Source organism: Homalodisca vitripennis, chromosome 4, assembly GCF_021130785.1.
Source record: "Homalodisca vitripennis isolate AUS2020 chromosome 4, UT_GWSS_2.1, whole genome shotgun sequence".
Classification (NCBI taxonomy): Eukaryota; Metazoa; Arthropoda; class Insecta; order Hemiptera; family Cicadellidae; genus Homalodisca; species Homalodisca vitripennis.
This window is the reverse complement of record NC_060210.1, coordinates 58,553,642-58,577,575: the sequence shown is the minus strand read 5'-3', so window position 1 is coordinate 58,577,575 and position 23,934 is coordinate 58,553,642. Positions and strand designations below refer to the sequence as shown.

At 32.0% G+C, this 23,934-nt stretch overlaps 1 protein-coding gene across 1 annotated transcript; it reads right to left on the bottom strand.

The window, feature by feature from the left end:
- Positions 1-423: 423 nt before the first annotated feature.
- LOC124361440 lies at positions 424-23,459 on the bottom strand. The gene is made up of 2 exons (XM_046815490.1): positions 23,316-23,459; positions 424-1,640 (listed from the first exon to the last, which is right to left on the bottom strand). Exons 1-2 carry the CDS (start codon positions 23,316-23,318, stop codon positions 972-974), a joined length of 672 nt encoding a protein of 223 aa, XP_046671446.1. The 5' UTR covers positions 23,319-23,459; the 3' UTR covers positions 424-971.
- Positions 23,460-23,934: the final 475 nt, after the last annotated feature.

The window sequence follows — 23,934 nt, the reverse complement described above, 5'->3', positions numbered from 1 at the left end:
ATAAATGTTCAGTGAACATTTGATAAGGGGTGTATTTATCATTAAAATAAAATAAAGCTATTGGTCTGATTAAAAAGCAAAATTATAGTGGAAAACCAGCTCACGAAAAACTATATGAAAATAAAATAAAATTATTACCTGAAAGGTATAGAAAAATATACATCTCGTAGTATTATTTTTTCATTAGGAACTCCTTATTGCCTAATGCATATTTCAATACAGTTAAAGTATATTTTTCTAAAATATTTTTAATTTTACAGATATTTTGGCTTCTTTATATCAAGTTGTTCATATATATATATATATATATATATATATATATATATATATATATATATATATATATGTATTATTTTGAAAATTAGCATGTTCTTAAATAAAATATTTATTTTATGGAATATGAATAGTAAAATGGAAAAAACATAGTTTAATATATGTTTATTTAAATATAAAATAGTCAATAGTTCTATATGATATGGTACTAATCACATTTAATCAACATAAATACAGGTTTATATGACAAAATATGTTTTAATACTGCTGAAAACGACATTAATATTTATGTAATGTAATACAAACCCACAACTATATATTGTTCCAATAATCTGTAAATTTACAAACTCTAACGGTAAACCTAAGATAAAGCTAGGCCCTTGTGTTTATTGATAACACTGGGGTTAAGGTTTTATATAGAAGTACTAATAGTGACTTAAAGACTAGTTTATTTAACCTAAATTAAGAACTACAATCACACAGGTACTTTCTCACGTAATAAGTAAAATAAATAGATATTTACATGGCAGTTCTACCTACAGGAACGTTAAAAATCAAGTAAAGGTTATAGTACGATCATTGACTACATCTTGGAGTAATTGATTAATTACAAGTATTTGATTCTAATAAAATTCTTTTCAGATGTTTGCATATAACTTTAAAATTGCTATGATTCAGATTACTTGTTCGGAAATAACTTATACTCGGTTGTTATCTGTCGTTCCATTATTGGCCTTTCTGTAGTACTCCAGAGCGGCGTTAGCTGCTGCCATTACGATCTCAGGGTCACAAGGACTGTTATCGAAAAAGAATCCGGGACATCCCAGCAACTCGAAGCAGTTATAACGGACATTCCTGTTACCAGGAGAGCAGCACGCGACTATCGCCCAGGTGCATTTGCTCGGTCCCTCCTCATCAAATTGACCGCCGCGGTCGTCGACGCCGTCCTCAGAGCCGCCGCCGGGCTTAGGCTTAGGAAAGTTTGGTGGCGGTCGCTGGGGAATGCAGGGTTGCGGCTGCGGTGGGTTTGCTATGATGATGATGTTGTCCAGCTTGTATATCTGAGGGTATTGTGAAAACTGAGTGTTGGGTGGAGGGGGCACTCCGTAGAGCTGCCGGGGAATTTCGTTCTTCGGAAGTTGTTCGGCTGCAGAAGCAGTGAGTGGGTCCAGGAAATTAGCGCTGGAGAAGTTGTTCTGAAGGGTCTGCTGCCATTGATGGGTACCACTATACACGGGGTCTGGGGGAGGATTGTAGGCAGGCTGCCCGGCGAACGGCAAAGGGTAATACTGTGGGACCGGCTCGGGAGTGGTGGCGGCAAACAGAACTGCCAGTGTCAGTAAACTCAGACTGGTTCCGCAATACATCTGTAATCAGAAAGATATTTATTACAAAAAGTTCAACATTAGTTTTGATGTGTTTTAAGTTAAATTTTAGACTGAAATATTAATTTTAATAATATTGTAGTTTATATTACTGACATAATTTCAACTAATTAAGTTTTATATTTACATTATAAGAAGGTTTAATTGAGCCTGGAGACAATTAGCTTCTAGAAAGTTTTTATATTTATCTTTGTATAAGTACGATTTTATTGTAAGATATACAATACGTCTCACAACAAATATTCCCAAAAACATGAAGATCATCTAGCATTTTACTTTTAAATACAAATCATCATATTCTTGAATTAATGGATCTTTTTATGTCAGGTTCCAATTCTTCTTAACTTAAATGTCAAAATCTGTTTATTTTGTTTATGTGATACTCAAAAAGACTTCTTAAAGTTCTTAAAGACTCAAAAAGTTCTTAAAGTGTTGTAAAAAAAAATTAAATTAAGGGGAGTTTGTATGTGTTATGTAATTCAGTTAAATTTAGTGATTTGAATGACTTTTTAGACAAGTTTTACATAAGAAAACTTATTCAAGAAGTTTAAGTGTTATTTTGCCAGTATATTTATTAAAATTAAGCCTTAATATTAGGAAACCACTTAAGAAAATAAAAAAACCCTTCAAGAACGTAAAAAATTGTTAATTATTAACCATTGACAAGGTTTGGCACGAACTACGAGAGTGTGTAGTGGCCATTTACGCTCAAGCAACGACGCTTAAGTGCCATTATTTTAGGGCTGGAATTGTTAACCAATTACTTGGATTATCGGGAGCATCTTTACACTATAGAGTAAAGATATATTGACAACAATAAAACCTATTTAGTAACCATGAGCCCTTTTGTATCTTAACAAACGTAAAAGGAAAAAATGAAGCAAAGGAAAAAAGAGGGAAATACTGGGACGTAAAATAAATTAGATATTGTAAACAGAATAGAAGTGATAATGTTCTTATTTTTCAAAACTTAACGTTATTATGTTTATAAAAACTGATTTAAGACTTTTCCAAACCAAGTTTTAATCCAAAACAAAATAAGAGATATCTCGCCCTTGCAACAGCCCTACAAGGGACTCTCAAATTATTATGATGAGAACTGCCTGAAATATTGTGACTATATGATATGATTCTGCAAACGTAGTTGCTAAACTTTCTCGATGCACACTGAAGGTACAGGCCGCCTATAAATATTTTATGATACATGATAAAGGTCACACGTTGGATAGCTACATGGCAAATAGGCTTGATGTCAATGGTTGTTTTGAAATTCAATTAAAATCGGTTATCATGGCTCTCCTCAACCTTTGGAGGATGTGACATGTGTACCACCTGGTAAAATTGCAACAATCTTCTCCATAACTCGCTGCAAACAATTACTCGTTCAACGAGTATAGCGCGTGTCATAAAAATGAACTGTTTTGCTATTCGGTTTCTTTATTGTAATGTTTGCAAAGATACCGCGAAGCTTATCGTAATGCCACACCATGAACAGGAGTTCCATTTGATTTACAAAGAACGGCTGTTAGATATAAATTTAATTGAATAAATTTATTTAAATAAAATTAAGGGAGATAAATTTAACGAGTGTATGAATCTAATATTAATAAAATCGAAAAAGGTATTGAGTGTGTTAATAGTAAAATTACGTAACTCTTGAGAAATAAGTTAAACCAGTTATAAGGAAGTTGCTGCGTGCAAGAGTACATTGCGTTGTCCTGGAATAGATTGCACTCGTCGGTTTCCTAAAGGTAGATATCCTGCCTATGTAGTCTGTCTGACTTAAACAAGGGCGACGACCTTGAACAATAATCACTCCATTCTCGTCACCGGTTTCCCACAGAGACTGTGAACTACAAGATTACGTTGCGTTGCCCTGGAATAGTTTGCACTCGCCAGTCTCCTAATGGCAGGTATCCTACGTATGTAGCCTGTCTGACCTAAACAAGGACGGCAACCTTCAACAATAATCACTCCATTCCCGTTACCGGTTTCCCACAGAGACTGTGAACTGCAATAGTACGTTGCGTTGTCCTGGAATAGTTTACACTCACCAGTCTCCTAATGGCAGGTATCCTACGTATGTAGTCTGTCTGACCTAAACAAGGACGGCAACCTACAACAATAATCACTCCATTCCCGTTACCGGTTTCCCACAGAGACTGTGAACTGCAATAGTACGTTCGTTGTCCTGGAATAGTTTACACTCGTCAGTCTCCTAATGGCAGGTATCCTACGTATGTAGTCTGTCTGACCTAAACAAGGACGGCAACCTTGAACAATAATCACTCAATTCTCGGCACCGGTCTCCTGCTTACAGAATGTCTGTTACAAGAAGAGGATATTGACTCTAAACAGGCCTGATCCTTTATTATCGACATTATCCGATTCTAAAAATAACAGTATGGCAGTTCGCCTGGAGTAGCTTGTATCTCCAAGGCACGCCATTTACTGACCCTGTCACGAATACTGAACCTCTGGCGATTGGTCTTTCCAAGTTTTGAGAAGCGAAATGATGGCAAACTTGATAACTAACACCAGCTACTTAACTGATGTTGGACTTTGGGATGGTTTTAGGTAAACGTTTAAGGTAGAGATACGAATAGTCAAGATGTTGCTTTCATGTTTATAACTACTTCCTCATTTTGTTGATTTCGATGCATAACCCTTTGGATTGTCTATATGTAGACTAAATTATTTTCTGTTTTCTAGTTGTTTATATCAATAATCATAAATATAATACACACACACACACACACACACACACACACACACACACACACACACACACACACACACACACACACACACACACACACACACACACACACACACACACACACACACACACACACACACACACATATATATGATTAATATATGTAATGTATTATATATATATATATATATATATATATATATATATATTGTTATACATTACATATATGAACCTTTTGGTTTAAAACATAGCATGGTTTTAAAGTTGAAATCTACTAAAACTCTCATCTAACATATCCGCTGCTGTCATTTAATTCAAGAATGCCACAATTCTGTCGGTTGAATAAATACATACAGTAATTAGTTAATTACCTAAACCCACATAATTCAGTGTCAGGTATACCGCAGGTTTTGTAGACATTCTTTCTAGTAATGCTAATTAAAAGAAGGAACCGTACCCAATAATATGGTCGCTGTCCCACGGTGGCAACACAACAAAGTTGACCAGTACCTAAACAACGGGAAATAAAGCCGGACGACGATGAGAAAATCTCAGTAATTATGTCCAGGTTGACAATATACTATAACTATGGATATCGTCCTAACATTTAGCCACTGAAATGCCGACATGGGCTCATCTCGGTTTCGCAAGATGTCGTTTAGTACGGCATCTAGTGCGTGTGAAAGTGAGATGGCCTTGATGTGTAAGTGAGACACTCTCACGCGTACTCTCAACATTTGTCTTCCTTAGCAAAGCTTTAATGTTTGAGCTCAGATCCTTTACCATGTAGTTACTTTTCAGTATTCTTGTCTTAAGGTTTTTTTACTTTTTCATACGAAAGTTAGAAAAATGTTTTCATAGTTGTAATGTTAGAACAAACATTGCATAATATAAAGATAAAGATGTTGGAACATAAAATCTGCAGATGCTGCATTAATAATTCTTCTTTCAACTTTACTTTCCTTTCCGGATTCCTCCATTGAAACAATGTAAAAGAACGCCGCAGCAAGTGTCGTGTAACAGGCTTTGCTTAGTTTAAATTGAATATTTCTAGCCTACAGCTCAGAATTTTATAGCTTCATGACAGAGATAACCTACCAGCCTACTGAGTGATACCCTGTAATGACGCACGGTAAAATCCCACTAATAAACATGAACCTTTATAGGAGTCATTCTTGCCTGTTTAGAGATAATATTACATGCAAAATTCCAAGTCCAAATCTCAATGCGAGTTATCAACGGATAACACACACATAGGCAAATATACAAACATACGGAACAGAAAACGCCTAGTGATAACTAAGTAATGTATACAGAATTTCAAGTTTATAGTTTTCAAGCATATCATTCTGCATTACAGACTGTGCTAATGCTTACCCAAATCCGATGAATATACATGCAACATCATCGAAATCTATCGTGTATATATACAAATAAACGTATACAATTTAGTTCCGAATGAACAATAAAACGTGACGAAAATCTTACCATCCATCCACCAAATATCACGTCTGATTTTTCTCAATGTCATCACCGTTACCCATAAGACTAACATGCAAATGCTAATGCTAACGCCCAGCCAAGTTGAATGTGTTACATACAACAGTAACACGCAATATGTCAATTCAGTTCGTTCTCGAAGTATCGTGCAAAGATACTGACAAAAGTGATGTTTTTCCAGCCCTTCAAAGAATAGCTCAGCCTTTACGAGTATTTGCTATAATCTTTCAATATGACAATTTATGCGAGCATAAAAGTTTATACACTTTTCTTGAACACTAACAATGTTCAGTTATTGAAAAGACACTATCATAATACTTTGGACGCCTCATTGACCATTGAACTTATGATTTGTCTTTCCAAAATGTATTAGTACACACACATTAATTTTTCACCCGTATTACTCATTTCTCAAAATTCAAAAAAAGTTTAAAGGGTTATATTATAAACTATGGACAAATTCACAATTGGTGCAATGCTCATGCTCGTGTTTTCTGAAAAAGCAATTTTATTGTAATAAAACTGACACAATCATGGATCACAATTTTTACCTTCGTTTTTATAGGTTTCTTAGTGTTTGACATATAAAGTTAGCATTTTGACATTTTCGATATAAATCCATATCCTCAATTCTGGCAGAATTGGACAGTAAAGCACCACCTTGGTTGCTAAGAGACCAACACCTTCCTTTACAGAGATATTCGTCACTGCCCAACACATTTTCCTTCATTACGTTTGAAGCTAAGATTAGTTCCTAAAATCTAAGACATCTGCTATAGATACTCTTTAAAAAAAAAAATTACGGTTGCCTGTAAAGTCGGTTTTACGGGCGAAGATTTTACGTGACAACGTCTTTTTCTCGGTAGAATATTTATTGATATGAATATTATTAAATTGCACAATAGGAACAAGGAATTGAATGAAAATAAGAATTGCACAAATTTTAACTATAGAAATATATTTTGTTTACTAAAACATTGTACATAATTTGAAATTAATTAAAATTTGTTATTGTAAATGGTAAAGTTGAATAAAACATTTACTAAAATTGGAATTTGAAATTCTTGCTAAACACAGTTAAATTCTAACTCCGCGCGTGGTGATTGGTCGGGTTAGTTAGTTTGTTTGGTCGCACTGTTATGACAGGTTAGAGGTTATAATTTGTTATTTTAAATGTTTGACTAGCAATACGCGCTGTTTCTTCTCAATCGACTGAATTACGATTGATTGCAGAGTGATTTAAACTAATAATTTACTTAACACTATCAACATTTGTCAATAGTATGACATAACCTATAAACTCAGTTTCTCAACTTTTGTGTCAATCTAATAATTAATCAATCAATCATAGTTTACGATAATGAAATATCAGTGTACAATTATTTACCTTTATTGTTGTAGTTGTTGTAAATGACGAATCTAAGCACTCCACATTTTCACGAATAAACATAGTTATCTGCTTTATCCCGTGCGGTGGACCCACAGTTATCTGCTTTATCCCGTGCGGATCCCGTGCGGCGGACCCACTGGACGGGCATCGTAACGTTACCGGGCGTTACACTTTTTCATGAGTGACTCCGAGCCGCAACCTAATTTAAGACGTTGTCACGTCAAAAAATGATAATGTTTCATATTTCGTTCAATTGATTTAAAGACATTCTACATTCAAGTATGCTATGTCAATTGTAGGAATACAACACCAATCTAGTTGGATAGAATAATATTACTCATTATATACGCAGCATCGGTATAGGTCATAAATAGGTATAAATAGGTAAATAGGTATCTTTGAAAAGAAAGATAAAACAAACAGCAGTATCATATACTTAATTATAATCAAAATCCACAATTCTAAAACCTTTTTCAGTTCAAGGACGTAATGCAGATAGTATTCCCAGTGAATAAATGCTGTATATATATATATGAACTTTTATATATACAATGTTATATGTACAGAGCATTTTAGCCTATGTGTAGACTGATTGTATCGTAAATTAGTTACAAAATAGCTTTATAAATAATTAAGATTCAAAATCTCGTTGATTTAATGTATGATAGTTAAGAATTGAAATCGAGTAAACTATACTTTTGTTCGTATATCCGCTTAGTTTCTGAATATCGAAGAGCAAATTTGGGTTAATTATCTTCATCAAAATTACTATTTCCTTAGGATCAATTTTTTTTTCAACGATTGAGACAAATTTCTGTTCAAAAATATAACAGACATTTTTTTAACACAATTTCTCTTATGCAAGCAGTAAGAATTCTTATTATAAAAATTCTACGTCTTCTGCAATTGTTCTCTATTCAAGCAAACTTGTTAATGGTGGGTAGTTGGGTTTCTGCACAAAATATAAATATGCGAAAAGCATTATTTTAAAATCTAATCCTGAATGATTTTGTTGAAAATAGTAAATCATTATATAATTTGTTTTTATATCATTTTAGTTCAAAATTCATCACATATGTGCTTTAAATGGAATATTTTACTTCAATTTCATTTATTTTAGATACTGCGAGAGTAGTAAACATGATTTTATTTCTTTATTTAGCATTCTTTCTGATTTGACTACTTACGAGGTATCTTTGGGTCAATCGGGTCAATTAAAAATATCTTGAGGGCAAGAATGTCAGGTTACAAGTACGATATAAGCACCAAGACTTAAAGAAAATTGTCGTCACTTATGGTCCAAACCACAATAACTTTCTTGAAAACATATATCATGTAAAACCTATTCGACAAGTGCATTAAAATTCAATTCTAATCTATATCAGAACACTATAACAAGCACACCAATTGGTATTAAAGAGCACAATTCAACATGGAGACATCAAGTAACTTCGCTTAAAAGTCTAAACATCTGGAAGAAATATTAGGTCATGTCATCTATATTTACTGTATATTTAGTGTTTATTAACTTTTGTTTCTAGTATTTTATTTTATAATTTATAAACCTTATGCACCTGAACTGGCTTTCCTCTAAATACAGTGCTATTAATTTTGTTTGTGCAATTATTAAATAAGTATTTCTTTAATATAGGTTAAGGTTATAACGAGCTATACATAAACATACAAGAATTATGTATAATGTTTTATTAGCATCATAATGCGACATAATTGCATATTTAAAATTACAATGGCTACAACAGAACATGGTGTTAGAGGAACTTTTTGTTATTTCCCCCTATTGACATAATAAATTCCCGAAATATTTCTCCATTTTTAACACTCTGAATATATATGGTGTGTTCAAAATGTTTATATGTGTAAGTATATATAATGTAATCGCCGATAACATTTGTATCGATTATAACAAACATGAAAAATAATTCTGTAAATAATTGTAAATGGTTTTGACCTCCCCAGGAATTGAACCCTGACCTATCGATTAAAAACTAACATATTTTTTACATATTTTAATATTTCTCGCTGAATTAAGTAAGCAACAATAAAACAGAAACTAGACAATAATGTTTCATTAATATTACCTATAATGACCAATACATAAAAATACATGGACTATTTTATTTAGAATTGGCTTGGAGACATGAATGAAAATATCCCTAGTGTTTAATTTGTTGATGAAAGAAGTACTTTAGTGAGCAAACGGAAGTTTGAACAAACTGTCGTTCCACCTCATTGCTGTGGATATCTCCTCGTTGCCGGGCAACCGATACAAGAGTTGGCCGGCTTGACCAAGGTCGACGTCAAGGTCAGCAACTCCTACTATACTACACCTACTACTACTAATACTATTACTACTACTACTACTATTACTATTACTATTACTATTACTATTACTACTACTACTACTACTACTACTACTACTATTACTACTACTCAGCATAATGTATAGGCTCAGCGCGCGATGTCTTCTTTATTGCGTGATCGCGTTTTTAGGCATCATCCCTAGGCATTTCCCTAGGCATCCCTATTGCATTTCGTAATTCGCATTTCAATAATTATATAATATAAGACACAGTGTATCTTTTAATTGAATTTTGTTTTAACTGTGGGTAGTATAACTGTCAGTATGGATAAATTTGTGGTTTATAAGAGCAACATTTATTATTGACAATCGAAATCGAAAGTCTTTACGGGGTTGATGAGGTTTAGGCTATTTTGTTTCTTTCTTAATTGTTGTCAAATTATGAACATTTTATTGGACCGCAGGAGCTATTTTACCAAGTGTGTTACTAAGTAAAACATAAAAAACTTAAACTTTCAAAAAGATGTAAAACACTGATAAAAAAACTGACACAACTAATATATTCCTTTAGTACCTTACCGGGTATTTCTAATGAACAGATATTTAATAATATGCGTACAATTTAAAACGAAAGATGTATTTTTGGCCATTAAAACAGTTTTTCGCATAGTATTATATATTTCGAGGGAAAGTAAAATACTCCGATAGTTACAATGTACAAAACCACAGAATATATCATTGTTAAGGTATATTTAATGAATTTACTTTGATATTTGAAAGTTTACAGTATTTTTATTGTTTTATAGTTGTTAAGTTAATAGTTGTCTGATGTAAAAATTAAATATATATTTGCGTCACACATTGATTAAAAAATAAAAAAAAGCATCTACATATATTAGACTGTAGATTACATATTATTTTACATTTTTTCCTAGAAAAAAGATAATTCACTTAAGAAATATCTAAATGTCTTCAAAGTTTTTAAGTTTTAAAGCGCTATAATCTTATTAAAACCTTTCTGTTTCAGGTAATCACACTTTAGACTTTCCTGGGTTTTAGTAAGTAATATAAAAGAAAGTTAATATTCTACTTCACGCCATATTATGGTCAGTTCTTGTTTTCCATTGTGTATGTCTTCCATGGAAGAATGCATCCTGTTTTAAATTGTGTATAATTTATACTTATATCAGATTCTGACATAGAAATTATGATGGATCATTATACCTTTTTAATAGTTATTAAGAGTGAACGCTTAACATCCACTAAGGACCAATAACTCTGGCACAAATTAATTAATGAAAAGGTATTTTTACATTGTGTTCAATTTGAAAATTCCACCCATAGCTAAGGATAAGTTAAACACGGCGTAAGTTAAATTATCGGTATAAAACACCTCTAATATTGCGGGGTATGAAGGAAAGAATGTGGTAAATAAGTTCAGAAGAATAAAAAGTTCTGGTAGTTGGCTTTCCTTGTCTGCTAACCTTGACTAAGGCATAAACGTAATAAACTGTTGTAATGTGAAATTGGACATTACTTCTGAGCGCACCACACCCTCACAGCGGTTGTCTTTCTGGCGCTGTAAAATGCCATTGTCTGGCCAGATGTTAGTTACGGGTTACCTTGGCATATTGTAGTAGTTGGTCTCTGAATACAGTTTATGGCTAGAATTTTGGGTAGAAGGACCGACAGCAGGTTATAAATAGTGTGGTCAAGAATAGATAGCCCTGAAACTACAATGGGCGTTGCTAGACTTATGCGTCATTTATGATGAAGACTTCTCTTTATCAATATTATTCCAAAATCACCACAGTTTATTGCACATAAAAATATATTCATTTTTATATTTTATTCACCATGTATACGAATTACTTAATGTTACTTAATTCGATGCTGTTTAAAAAGTTTCTCAAAACAAGTGTAGTTCACCAGAATGTTCACGCCTTAAAAACACTGAAATATAGTTTAGGATCAGCCTTATGTAAATGTAAGATTGAATTTCATCAGTTCTTTTGATAACAGTATTAAACAAAACATCCAATTGTTTTGTAATGAAGTACGCGTAAATAAATAGTTAATATTAACTGTTAGCTCGTCACTATTTTCTTCAATATTCCCAGTCCCTCGCGGTCTCTTATGCGTGTGACATGTGGTTATGGAGTTCTCTGGTTCTGTCATTATTTAGATTTAGTCTAACTGTCTGGACTTACAGATATATGCTTGTTTTTCTTACGTACAATTTATTAATTAGATGGTGGTGAGTTAATTGCCTTACAATAATTAATTAGTAAATATTAAAATTTTAAACGTTGCTTAATTTTATTTAATAGGTTCCAATTCTTGAAATGTAGTGATATAAATTTTTTCAATCCTGTTTTATTAAAAAATCATCTATTTCCAATAGAAAATGTAAAACAAAGTTATTCCTGTTTATTTTTTTAGTTCTTATTCTTACTTCCCCTTCTATCTAATTGGCAACCAAAAAAGGGCAATTTAAAATATTCTTAGTTCAAAAAAATTCTAATTGTAATAAACTAATACGTTGCTTACATTAATTTAGATACTCGAATCTTCCAGAAGCCTAACAATCACATTAACCTTACATCTCAGCAGAAGACTTGCACGTGTCCTGAAGACCACTGATGTTTACTGTTAGCTCCTCAGTTACCGTTACTCTGTTGTTTTGTACACGAGAGAGGTCGGCTGAGTAGACAGTGTGCCGCCGTGCACAAGTCCACACAAGTGCAAGTCACTCCCTATGTCGTTGTCTGTTAAGTTATCTTAGCAAGAAAAGGAATGATCATATTATAAAATCAAAGAAATCCTTTATAACCAACGATGGATACGATAAAAATATAAACTTATCTTCATGGAACCACCAGAGCTATTACATTTATTTGTATCACTTGGAATATAATAATACATTATGTTTAATCTCCTAACTCAACCCCCACGTCAAGGTAGCGTTGTGACCAACTGAAACTAGGGTGATTGATTTACTTGATATTTAACATAACCTCCTTATTAACCTAACTTTTGGATAATATATCCATTTTTAACTTCATCCCCCATCAAACTTAGATCCTAATAAGTTATGGAACGTTTTACTCAAAGCTATCTCTTTTCCAATTAGACGGTAAAATAATCTCAACCTTTCTGTCAAACTCATTTTGGTAAATTTAACTTTCAGGTAAAAACAAAACTTAACTTAACCAAGTAAAAACCTCGTGATCACTACATCCCGGTAAACGTAACACTCTACTGAATACCACCAGCTGGTCAACTTAAACCTTGGCTTATAGCTTAGTGATTCGGCAGAACTTAAACGTCCTGTGTTTTATCCCTTTATTGTCAACTATAACTCCAGTGATGGCAATTACCTCACGAAATCCAGCCTCTGAACATTTATAATTAGTTAATGAAAAATATTTTGTGTATATCAATAATAAAGAAGTATTCTAAGATTAATAAGTTAATGACCTTCCTGTTTTTTTTCTTATCCTTCATAAACATGAACGATTAATTGAAATAATCCCAAAGATGGAGATTGTATTTGTTATTATCACTTAATAACAGACGAGTAATTCGTGAGGTTTTTTACAGCAAGGCTCTCTTCATCAGACACTTCGTAATGAAGCCACCATTGTTGCCGTAAGGCCTCTCGAAATAAAAAGTATAATTATTGGTTTATTTGTGATTTTAAATTAGGCAATATTTACAAAATTGATTAATCGGGTTCTACAAGGTTATCATTGGAGACAAAAAGTATAGTATAAGTCTAGACGACAGTTGCGTTTTCAAATACATATTATATAATTTACCAAACTCATAATGAATATCAATATAAGTACCAAAATAATTTAAAACCTTTAGGCTATACATATTTTGTGTGATTTATAATAAATGATATATTGTTTGATATTGTACCACCATTACCCACTTGCAGAGTATTATATAAAATGTAAATTTACATATATTGTAGTGTTAATTTGAATAATTCCAAGAAAAAAAGTTGGTATTTCAAGTTATTATCCTAGGTCTAATTGATGATAACCAAAAATTTAAGTTAGTAATGGCACTTTTATAATTACAAAGAATGAAAAGCACTTTTTCAATACATTCGTAACCTTTCAAATTTCCATCGTCTATAATTTGGAGAATAAATTGCAGCGTTGGATTACCTAAGCCAGGCATCATCTTATCAGTGAGGCAATCACGATCTCGTGACAACCTATCGCATTGTTATGCAAAAGTCTGGATTGACATGACGTTGGGTCATTTTTTCTAGTAGGTCTTACAAATACTAAAATCCAGTCCAACTGAAAGAACAGTCTAGATAATTTTCCAAGTCTTCTTATTTCAGAAGAACTTGAACTAACATAATAAGTTTGAGAAACTTTTAAGAAAATAGAATTTAATCAAGTATCCTTAAAATCGGAACAGTAAGCATGTTTTGGAAGCTTGCTGTTTATACGGGACGTGCTAAAGTTTTGTCTTATATTGCCAGGTTATTGACTTCTCAACCGTTACTAGTAAGATGTGTGTTAATAGTCTTATGTACTATAATACAAATTATACCTGCTTTGTTTGTAAGTAACATTCGAATGAATTTTTTCTGTATCAATGCTTGTGTCAGTGTCATTTAACAAAATAGTCATATACTGCCCAATCTATGTTCAAATTTTCAAATATGTAGGCTACACACCAACATTTTAATAGAGTAAATCACAAAAATCAATCAATGTAGAAAATAAAAAACCAAAAGTATTACATTCTACACTGAAGTACAATCACTACCATACTGATATAATAAGAATTTTTCATACGAACTAATTACATACTTTAAGAATTTGATCTCACGATTCATTAACCAAGTACCTAATTATATAATGAAATAGTGAGCCACGTAGTCTAGTTTGACATTTGTACAATCAACAACAAGATTGCAGAAATCGTTGGGTCACGCCAAGACCGAGTCGGTCCCTCACGATCAAGGAAATCTGAGGACTCAGTTTGGTAAGTAGACCGTCTCAGCCGTGAACCGTCTATCTTTGTGATCCTCTTCCGTGAATGAATGAAACGTCTATTTCTTCTCATTGTCTCCTTTATTTTCTTTCTAAAAGACGAACATTAACACGCAAATTCTGTTATCAGAAGTTCCTGAAGATCTTTTTTGTTTGTTTAGAATAGGATGAGAAATCTAAATATGGAATACTCAATTAACACAACACCACATTGGCATTTAGAAGAGACATTACTACAGTAATATAAAGTGATAATATACAATATACTTTGGCAACTCAAAACATTGGCCTTCCTAAGTAATAAAATACTCTAAACATTTACGATATCCAGCAAGACGCTATTTAATCTTACAAATTTAAAATAAAGATGAGGAATTGAGTGCTTATTGGAAAACGTTTATGTATGTTTCTGAAGTTTATTAATTAAGGTCAAGCGGAGTAAATGTATACTTCATACGTATAAGAACTTATATAAAAGTATTAGAAAGCATGATGAATCAATAATCAAGAATGTTAACTATAAGGTATGGCTACAAAGCCGAGCCTGATTGGCATGAATTTCTCCTTATTATAATGAACTTTATCTAACCATAATAATTCTATTCTTCTCATCTCTATCACAAGACATTCCTTAAATAATAGGAATAACCTTTAACACTTTTAAATTCCGTATTACTCTCAGTCTACTTTCTTTGCCCTACTTCTTGCTCTATTGTATTCAATTCTGGCAATATTCTTAACATTCCTCTTCTCCTTCCTTCTTTTTAACTGTTCATCCCATTTCATACTACCGTATCACCCATTATTATTCTCTTTTAATTATTATTAGTTAAACATGTATCTTATCTTTATATTAATTTTTTCTCTATATACGTCGTATCATTTGTTTGTATGCGAATAAAAATAATAAATTTTATACTTACAAATATTATTATAGGAGCACAGAGCCATCGTTAGCCGATAAGTCAATAGAGATTTTTTCATAAAAAAGAAATCGATTGATAGTCTGACTAATCTTGGTGAAGGTCGAAATGGGAAGGTATTAAAAGGGCTAAGTACATAGAACTATAGTTTTCTGTTAGATTATATTTTGCACAGCTTTATATACTTAAAATCGATCATCAGGTATGTAACTAATACATAGACCATTGTCAGACAATTACATACAGAGACGTAAAAGTCGTCACTTTAAACGCCCGTATATGGTTAGTGGACATTTATTGAACATGTATTTACGTGTCTGACCATACTAATTTAAGTATATAAAGTTTGGAAAAAAATTATTAACCACTTCATATTTTTAACCCTTTCGGTGCCCTTCCATTTTGACCCCCACCAAAACTAACGTGGCTGACAATCAATTTATTTCTTAAGAGAAATGTTATATATTGATCTCAAGAAAAACCAAGTTGTCTTATTAACAGTGCAACCTAGCTCTCACCTCCTGGACTTCGAGTCAAAGGAGCATGTCACTACGTCTGTTCTTCGAAAAGAACTTTTATATTGTGTGTAATAGACAATAGCTATACCGTGGTCACTTTCAATCATTAAAAGCGAACTCATACATCTCGTTTGACGACTGATTCATCACAGCATAACAAGAAAAGAATATTGATTTTGTGTCGGACTACTGTTAAACAAATTGTTAACAATGTTTATATTCAGAATAGATTCTATCAGGTTCGCGTGTCGACAAGATTGGGTGCGGCGCGGCAAACGCAACAGGCGAGCGGGACACAGCTATTTCAATAAATTAATGCTTTATTTTGGTCTAGGTGAGATTTTATCATTGAACATCATGCAAACTATTGGATTAATATATTTAAACTATGTTCCACTTTTAATACCTGTGTCTAAATTCAAGATTCTATTGTATTCTTATTAATGATAATAATGTTGGTTGTAACCGAAATTTCAGTACGTACTTCTTCAAATCGATGAATTTATAAAAATCTTGTTCTGTATTGTTTTGCAGTAAAAAAACCGATAAATCTATAAAACATTGTACTAGCACATAACCTAGTTTTTATTAAAATAGATAGGAGAATTTTCACTAAAAAAGACATCAAAATTCAATTTCGCTGGTTTTTTGGGGTCTATAAAGGAGGGTTCATATTGGTAAAAAAACGCCAGATGTAATATGTTATGTTGGTTTTAATTTTTAGCTTTACACTTACGTATCTAACAGATAGATACTTATTAGTTATATCAGCATAAGCCAACACTAAACGTCAGAAATTTCACTCAAATAACCGGTCCACATCATGTTTGCAGGTGATTTAATACTTATCTCGTGCAGTTTTATGAACTAAAAAATGTAAAACGCAACCTAAATTGGCGAACAACCAATTCTGTTTCTAGAGAAATTCTTTGTTGATTTCACTGTAAAGTAGAGCATGATACAACAATTGCAATAAGAACAATTCCACAGGAAACAACATGTATTTTTTGAGCAAATTAGCTTCAAGCTCTAGGATTAATATGGTATCACTGTATGTAGTCAAATTCTATAAGAGGTTTTCTAAAAAAACTACAAAAATGTTTAAAAACTATTAATTGTTCGTAGAATAATGAATTTAATTGAGAATTGCTATTTCAATAAAAATAACATAATTCTTTAAGTAATAAGGCACATTGAAATCAAACAACTATAACCCGGGACAAAGAAATATTATCAGGTGCCAGCGAGCGATATCAGCACGATCAACAGCAGAAAGCGATTAGCTTCAGTCGTTCATCAGCGAGATTTATCTTCTTTTAATCACGCGTGCTGTGCGTGCGTATACGCGAACCCGACTGTCAGATAAATTAATTGCTTCTCTCTCGAAAGCACAATTTCTCTCTAAAATATCCATTGGGGGTTTTCGTCTTGGAGCATTATATATTGGTATTTTCTAATGCTTGGTTGAACAATTGCTCAGATCTGTCTTTTGAAACTACTTGAATTAATGTTTTTAAAACAAACGTTAAGACATAAATCAGTCGCCGAATTAAATTAAATCTCTTTGGGATAGAACTTAACACATGTTTGAGAACTTTACGCACTCATTAAGAAGAACAAATTGATATTTGCATTTGTAAGACATTTGGAAAGGGAAATAATGCATACTGCTCTACATAGCATTGCACATTAACTTCATATTTTCTATTATTTTATAAAAGAAAAACTGACAATTATTGGGTAATTTTCTTTTCATGAAGAAGAGCTCCACCTTCGTTTAACTTCATAGTTAATAATGTAATTAAAAGTGAGTAGCATTTATCAGGCTACGAATGACGACTGAATAAAATACAAATCTTCAAAACGCCTAGTAAAATTAATATATATCTTTACTAAAGCAAATGCAGATTTTGAACTTAAAATCATGATGAATTGAACCAAATATAGCAATGCTTAGATTCAAACTAACACGTCTATGCTCCATATAGTCCGCCAGGCTTTCGGTACTTTAGGATACAGAAGACCATCTACGGGCATCTTGCAGGACCGGAAATGACCAATTTTAGGTCTCAAAATGTCATAGTTGTGAATACAAAGGTGATTATTAATTAAAATGTATTTAATCTCGTTAAAAAAAAGCCTATTTCTGGAATCAGTTACAACTATATATCGTTATAAGCAATCGATCGTTCTCCTTTTAAAGCCAAATAAATACAAACTGATTTAGTAGAACAACAAATTTTTATTTTTGAAATACTCGGCATTATTTTAACCATATATGAGTAATTTGTTATATAGCAGCAAAGTTTTTAGTCCCTTAGATTGGAGAAATAATATACAATTTTGAAATATAGTATCCCAATATAGGATAAAAACAAAACAGGATAAATGTGAATTTCACAATATAAATAAAAAATATGTATTCTTGATCAACTTATTTAATTAGTAAAATAACTAGACATTTATTAGCCATATATATCATAAAAACAGAAACCAGTCCAATGTAAATCTCTATTATAAAATTATAAAAAAACAAGACAATGTTATTGAATTGTGACGGTAATTAATTATCAACAAAATAAGGGTGTAATGTGATTTACTTCCAATGTGTAAGCAACGCATAATAAAGTACTCTGTGAACAGCTCTCGTTGGATAAAATTTCATTTTAATTGCCCTGTAGTGACCCTAAATACGACCACGTTCATGGGAACGTTCTTTACAGCGAAAGTCGGCTTGTGGCTCCTAACCGTAACTAGGCACACACCGCAAATCTGAACTTGGAAGTGATAAAGTTTTATGGAAATGTAATGTGATATCTCCCCGGGAAAATGAATCATCGAGACTAATTAAATTCAGTGTTTTAATTTAGTAGCACTGAGTTTTTGCAGAGGAATGCTCTTAAGTTAATTACCCAACTTTCTTCTGGATAAGGCGTTGTCACCAATTTAAAAGTATTAACCGAGAGTTACTGACAAAGTTGAGCGCGAGTAGTTTTTAATGGAAGCGTTCTTCAAGTAATCATTATAAAATAGTTTTACTGAAATTTGATGATTTATTTGTGTACTAAAAGTTACCCGTGGATTCACACGTAATATAATAAAAAAAAGCGGGCATTTCAATAAATCCTGAGAAATGTGGTAGTCACTAAAGATTATTAATCTCTTGAAAAATTTTAGATTTAAGGTTAAAGATCAGGCCCTGAAGTTGGAGAGTGAACTGTAAAAAAAAGTACTTCTATAATATCTCTCCAATATTTAATGATATTGTATTGAATCACTCAGTATCAATTTAACTGTTTTAGGCCAGTTGCGAGAAATTGTAAGTCTAAAATGTGACTGAAGTCGAAGTCCTTAGCTTTTCAGTTAACACACTTCGATGTAATAATTTATACAATTTTACTGCAGTTGATTAAAACCCCAATAAAAACAAATCCAGACAAAGTAAGGCTTCTGCACGTAACATGACATTCACTTTGACAGATGAATAACTACAAACATTTACTATCTTCAGTTTAATTGTGTATTTGTAATGTGTATTTGTATTCCTGACTTGACAGTCGACAATGGCACATTTACTATCTGCTGATCAGAAGCCAAAAAGAGAGTTTTAGAGACCGGTGGGGCGCAGCTCATAGGGATTTTTGAAATATGAATAGGCCTGTATGTTAACCGAGGACCTTAATAATGGCCATGTAATATTTCAATGCCATCGGACCAGTAGGTTTAACGTAATTGGGAAATATACACATAAACACAAAGAGAAATGCCATTATATTTTTATATAATATTATAGATAACTTTTAGTATATAATATAACTTGTTCTCACAAGAACTACAAACATTCTCCATTTAAAGGGAATCATTAATATTATATTATATTATATCTTACAAACAATATTAGAAGTTGAGTTGGAAAAACTGAACTGAAAATCAAAGGTGAACAGCAAAAACAATATAAACGTACACATATACAATATATATTGGCATTATTTTTCCATTACAGTTTTTGTCATAGCTGAAACATAACAATACGTTTTTATGGAAATATTTATTTATTATATTTTATTGGGTTTTTATTGAATATAGTACTTAATATATTTTCAAACTCTAATCCCCTGAATTTATGACTTGGATGTAAGCTGTAAACTTGGGAAAGTTTGCCAATTAATCCCAAAAAATCTGTTTAGAATAAAATAAGTTTTCTGCAATACTATAATAGTATTTCAAATTCTAGTAATTTCATATTTCCTTTAACCATTTGGAATTTTTTAAGGAAATAGTGAATGTATTGTTATAAAATTTGAATGATATTTTATTATCTAAATATTGTAACACACTAATGCAATATTTCCAAGTATTTTGTCACTTCCAGGCATTTTTAATAAAATATTGATTGTACATAAGACCACACAATACAAGGAAATCTTTTAACTCTAAATGAAACTGATAATTAATGCGACATCTGATTAGAATATTATATACAGTATTTATAGAAGTTTTGCTCAAAACTTGCTTCCTCGATATATAAACGTGAAAAAATTGAAAATATAATAAACCCACTTTCATTTTTAATATACATTTTTAACTAAAACACTATAACATGAGTTATTTGTGTATAGTAACGGCACCGATGAAAATTCCGTATCTTATTTTATCAGACGTCTGGTTAAAATAGGATTTGATCAAGTATGTCATCTGAAAGTTAAAAGATTCTACATTAGTTACCCTAGTATGAAATCCGGTCTACTTTTTTATTGGTACACAAATAAAAACTATTTACGTTTTGTTTGAAAACTTTTACGCAGAGGTGGTTTATGAATTTTAAACTGATTGAGCCAGGTATTTCTTATGCATGTATTATCAAAATCTTGAGAGTACATTTAAAAAATATACTTCTCTGAAATTATGCCTTGAGATGTGATGATTTTACCGATATTAATTCTCTAATTTTTCATAAGTGATGACAATATGAATAAACTATATCGTTAACATGCCAACCATTGAACATTTTGCAATAATCGTAATTAAATTATGCTAAGAAACGTAATCAAGTTTTCATTTTCTATATACACATTATTAATTATTTAGTAATTAGTAATGAAGCAAAAATAAATGGGAGAGAAACGTGAATTAATTAATTTCTGTGTGTAGAGGCTTTCATTGATAAGACAAGAATAGAGGAAATTACGAGTGTGCAGGTTAGAACAGGTAAATGGAAACCATTTTTGAACTAAACAACTTTGAATATATTGTTTTAAACTTAGTTGTTTTTTTTTGCACTTGTATTATGAGGTATTATTGAATTAAACCTATGTCATTTATCTAATAACAAAAACACCTTCCATATGTTTATATTTATGATAGACCCCCTACATTAGAGTACCAACATACTAGTCTTTCAAATTTGTTTTAATTTCTTGTTGCGTTTTGTTTAAATTTTTGAGTATATGGGTGAGAGTATTTTAACTAATGTTTTCAATTTTGGTGAAGTTCGTTTCTTAAGGGTTATCCAATTAAAATAGTTTAAAGACATGTTTGAATTGTTTAGTGCTTGTTAAATGTTAAAAAGGTTGTACGAAGTTTATTACCATGTATATTGAGAAATTTGCTTAATTTTGTATGTTTATGCTAGACTAGAAGTTATGAATTTCTGTTTGACTCATAGGAATCCCTTTGGTCTTCTTGTAATCTCACGTTTTTCTAACTTACCAGGCGTAAAAAGCCATGATCTACGTAGCCGGTGATCGAGTTTATACTCGTGGTCTGGGAGGAGAGACCCAGTTCACAGTTGATAAGAACACAGCGTAATATTTTGCTAAAAAGTTAAACGAATTTTATTTGTTAACCGCTTTTATTTGGGACTTATGAGATATCCTAAAATTCGACTTCCAATTCCTACCATACCACGTTGAATAATCCAAACATTTTTTCTGTTTTAAGTTATAATAAATAAGTAAATGAAGTATTACAACGAGAAATCTATTAAACTCGTCAGCTAACGCTATTGTACCTACTGTCAGTCTCTTTATCTTGGTTTATGACAATACTATCACCAATCCAATAATCAGGTGCACAGGTTAGAATACGTCCGCGAGTTTGGCAAGGGTGCAATACGGTATTTGTACTATACAGTTTTTCCTTCAATGAAGGAACATTTTACATGTACAATATTGAGTAAAATCAGTAGACTATGTGATCACTCTTGTTCATAAGTACAGGTACGCGTAGCACACTGTACTGCGCTGCTCAAGGTCGTAATCCTGAATATCACATCAACCTCATTAGGCACTCTGACTAAATCCATCGCTATTACCTCGCACTTACGTCATAATGAGTCCGTAATTAGTATCTCATTGTGCGCTTGGAATTCCAGATCCCTGCACAAACTACTGTTACTCCTGGTAGAGTTGCAGGAGATTACCTTGGTTCACCGGCTTCCTGGTGGTTTGAGAGCAGGCTCTTTCGTCATCAATGTTTCTGTAGCAGACTGCAGTTCTGCAATAATTTGCATCCATTTGCATACACGCTACGTCCATCTTGCTTTATGATTGAGCAAATAGTGTTTATTTTAGACATAATGTACTTGATTTATTATCAGATTTTAAATTATTTGTATGTGAACAAAGTTTATTAGCGATAAATTTACCAATTAGTGTTAGTCCCAAATTTCAAGGTGAAATTTACATTAATGTCGTGTGTACCACAGGTAACATATATATATATATATATATATATATATATATATATATATATATATATATATATATATATATATACAATTATACAATGAGTTTTAATAAAACTAGGTTATAAAACATATTTTAGTTTGACAGAATTTTAAAATTTTACATTTTTTATTTCGATTTTTAATACTGCTTCAATATCATTAATGAACGAAAGATTTCCGCAATGGTATATTTGACTAGGACACTAAACTTTTTTACAATATCGTAGCCTATATGAATTACTTAATATATTGTGAATTAAAATTTATTCAAACAAATTTCAATACTTTATTTCAAAATATTAAGATTTAAATGTTCAATTAAATTAATTATACAAGTTTACAAAGCTTTTTGTTACTGATGTTAGGATCATAATCCGGAGCCTGGTTTACAGGGTTTCCTAAAAAATAATACGTTTTAAGTTATATGAACGTATTTATTTCAAACAATTAAATTCGTTTGATGTAAAGAACGTTATTCTAAATAACACGAACGTATTGTGCGATTAGTTAAGAAAGTGATAGGTATGGAAACTGACCATGTTTCGGTGTATGTATGGCACTGAAGTGATTCTGCTCGACACCACGGTTCACTACGTACTGTACAGAAGACCGCCCGCACCTCACAGTGTAACGCTCACTAGCTCACTAGCTCACCGACTCCTTGTCGTCTCTAGCTAGGCTCGTGGTGTTGTCATCTGTCCTCCTTTGGCGGGGGAACCCCAACGCGCAGTCACTAGCCCGTGACGCGCTTAAGACCCCGGACTGACCACTCCCACTCTACTCTCTCTTACCTGAGTATTTCAACTAGCACAACATTTTTGGTTCGTTCAATGATGAACATTTTGTATCTCAAAAAGAAAGCATAACACAAAGAATTGTTGCCAATAATGCCTTTTTGTGTAATGTATACAAAGCAAGCTAAAGACTGTTATTATTTTGATTTATGTATTTAGTTATTAATAACTTAATATTTAATAATAAATATTTGAAGTTGTTTGTGAGTACCATTAGGACTGTTTGGACTCCGGCGACGTAACACCTCTAATGTCAATGTTTGCTGAAATATTCATTAAAATATAATTTTTTAATAATTTTCAATTTACTTCTATGTTGCTATACGAAAAATCAACTAAAATTGATATTCTGGAATAGTTA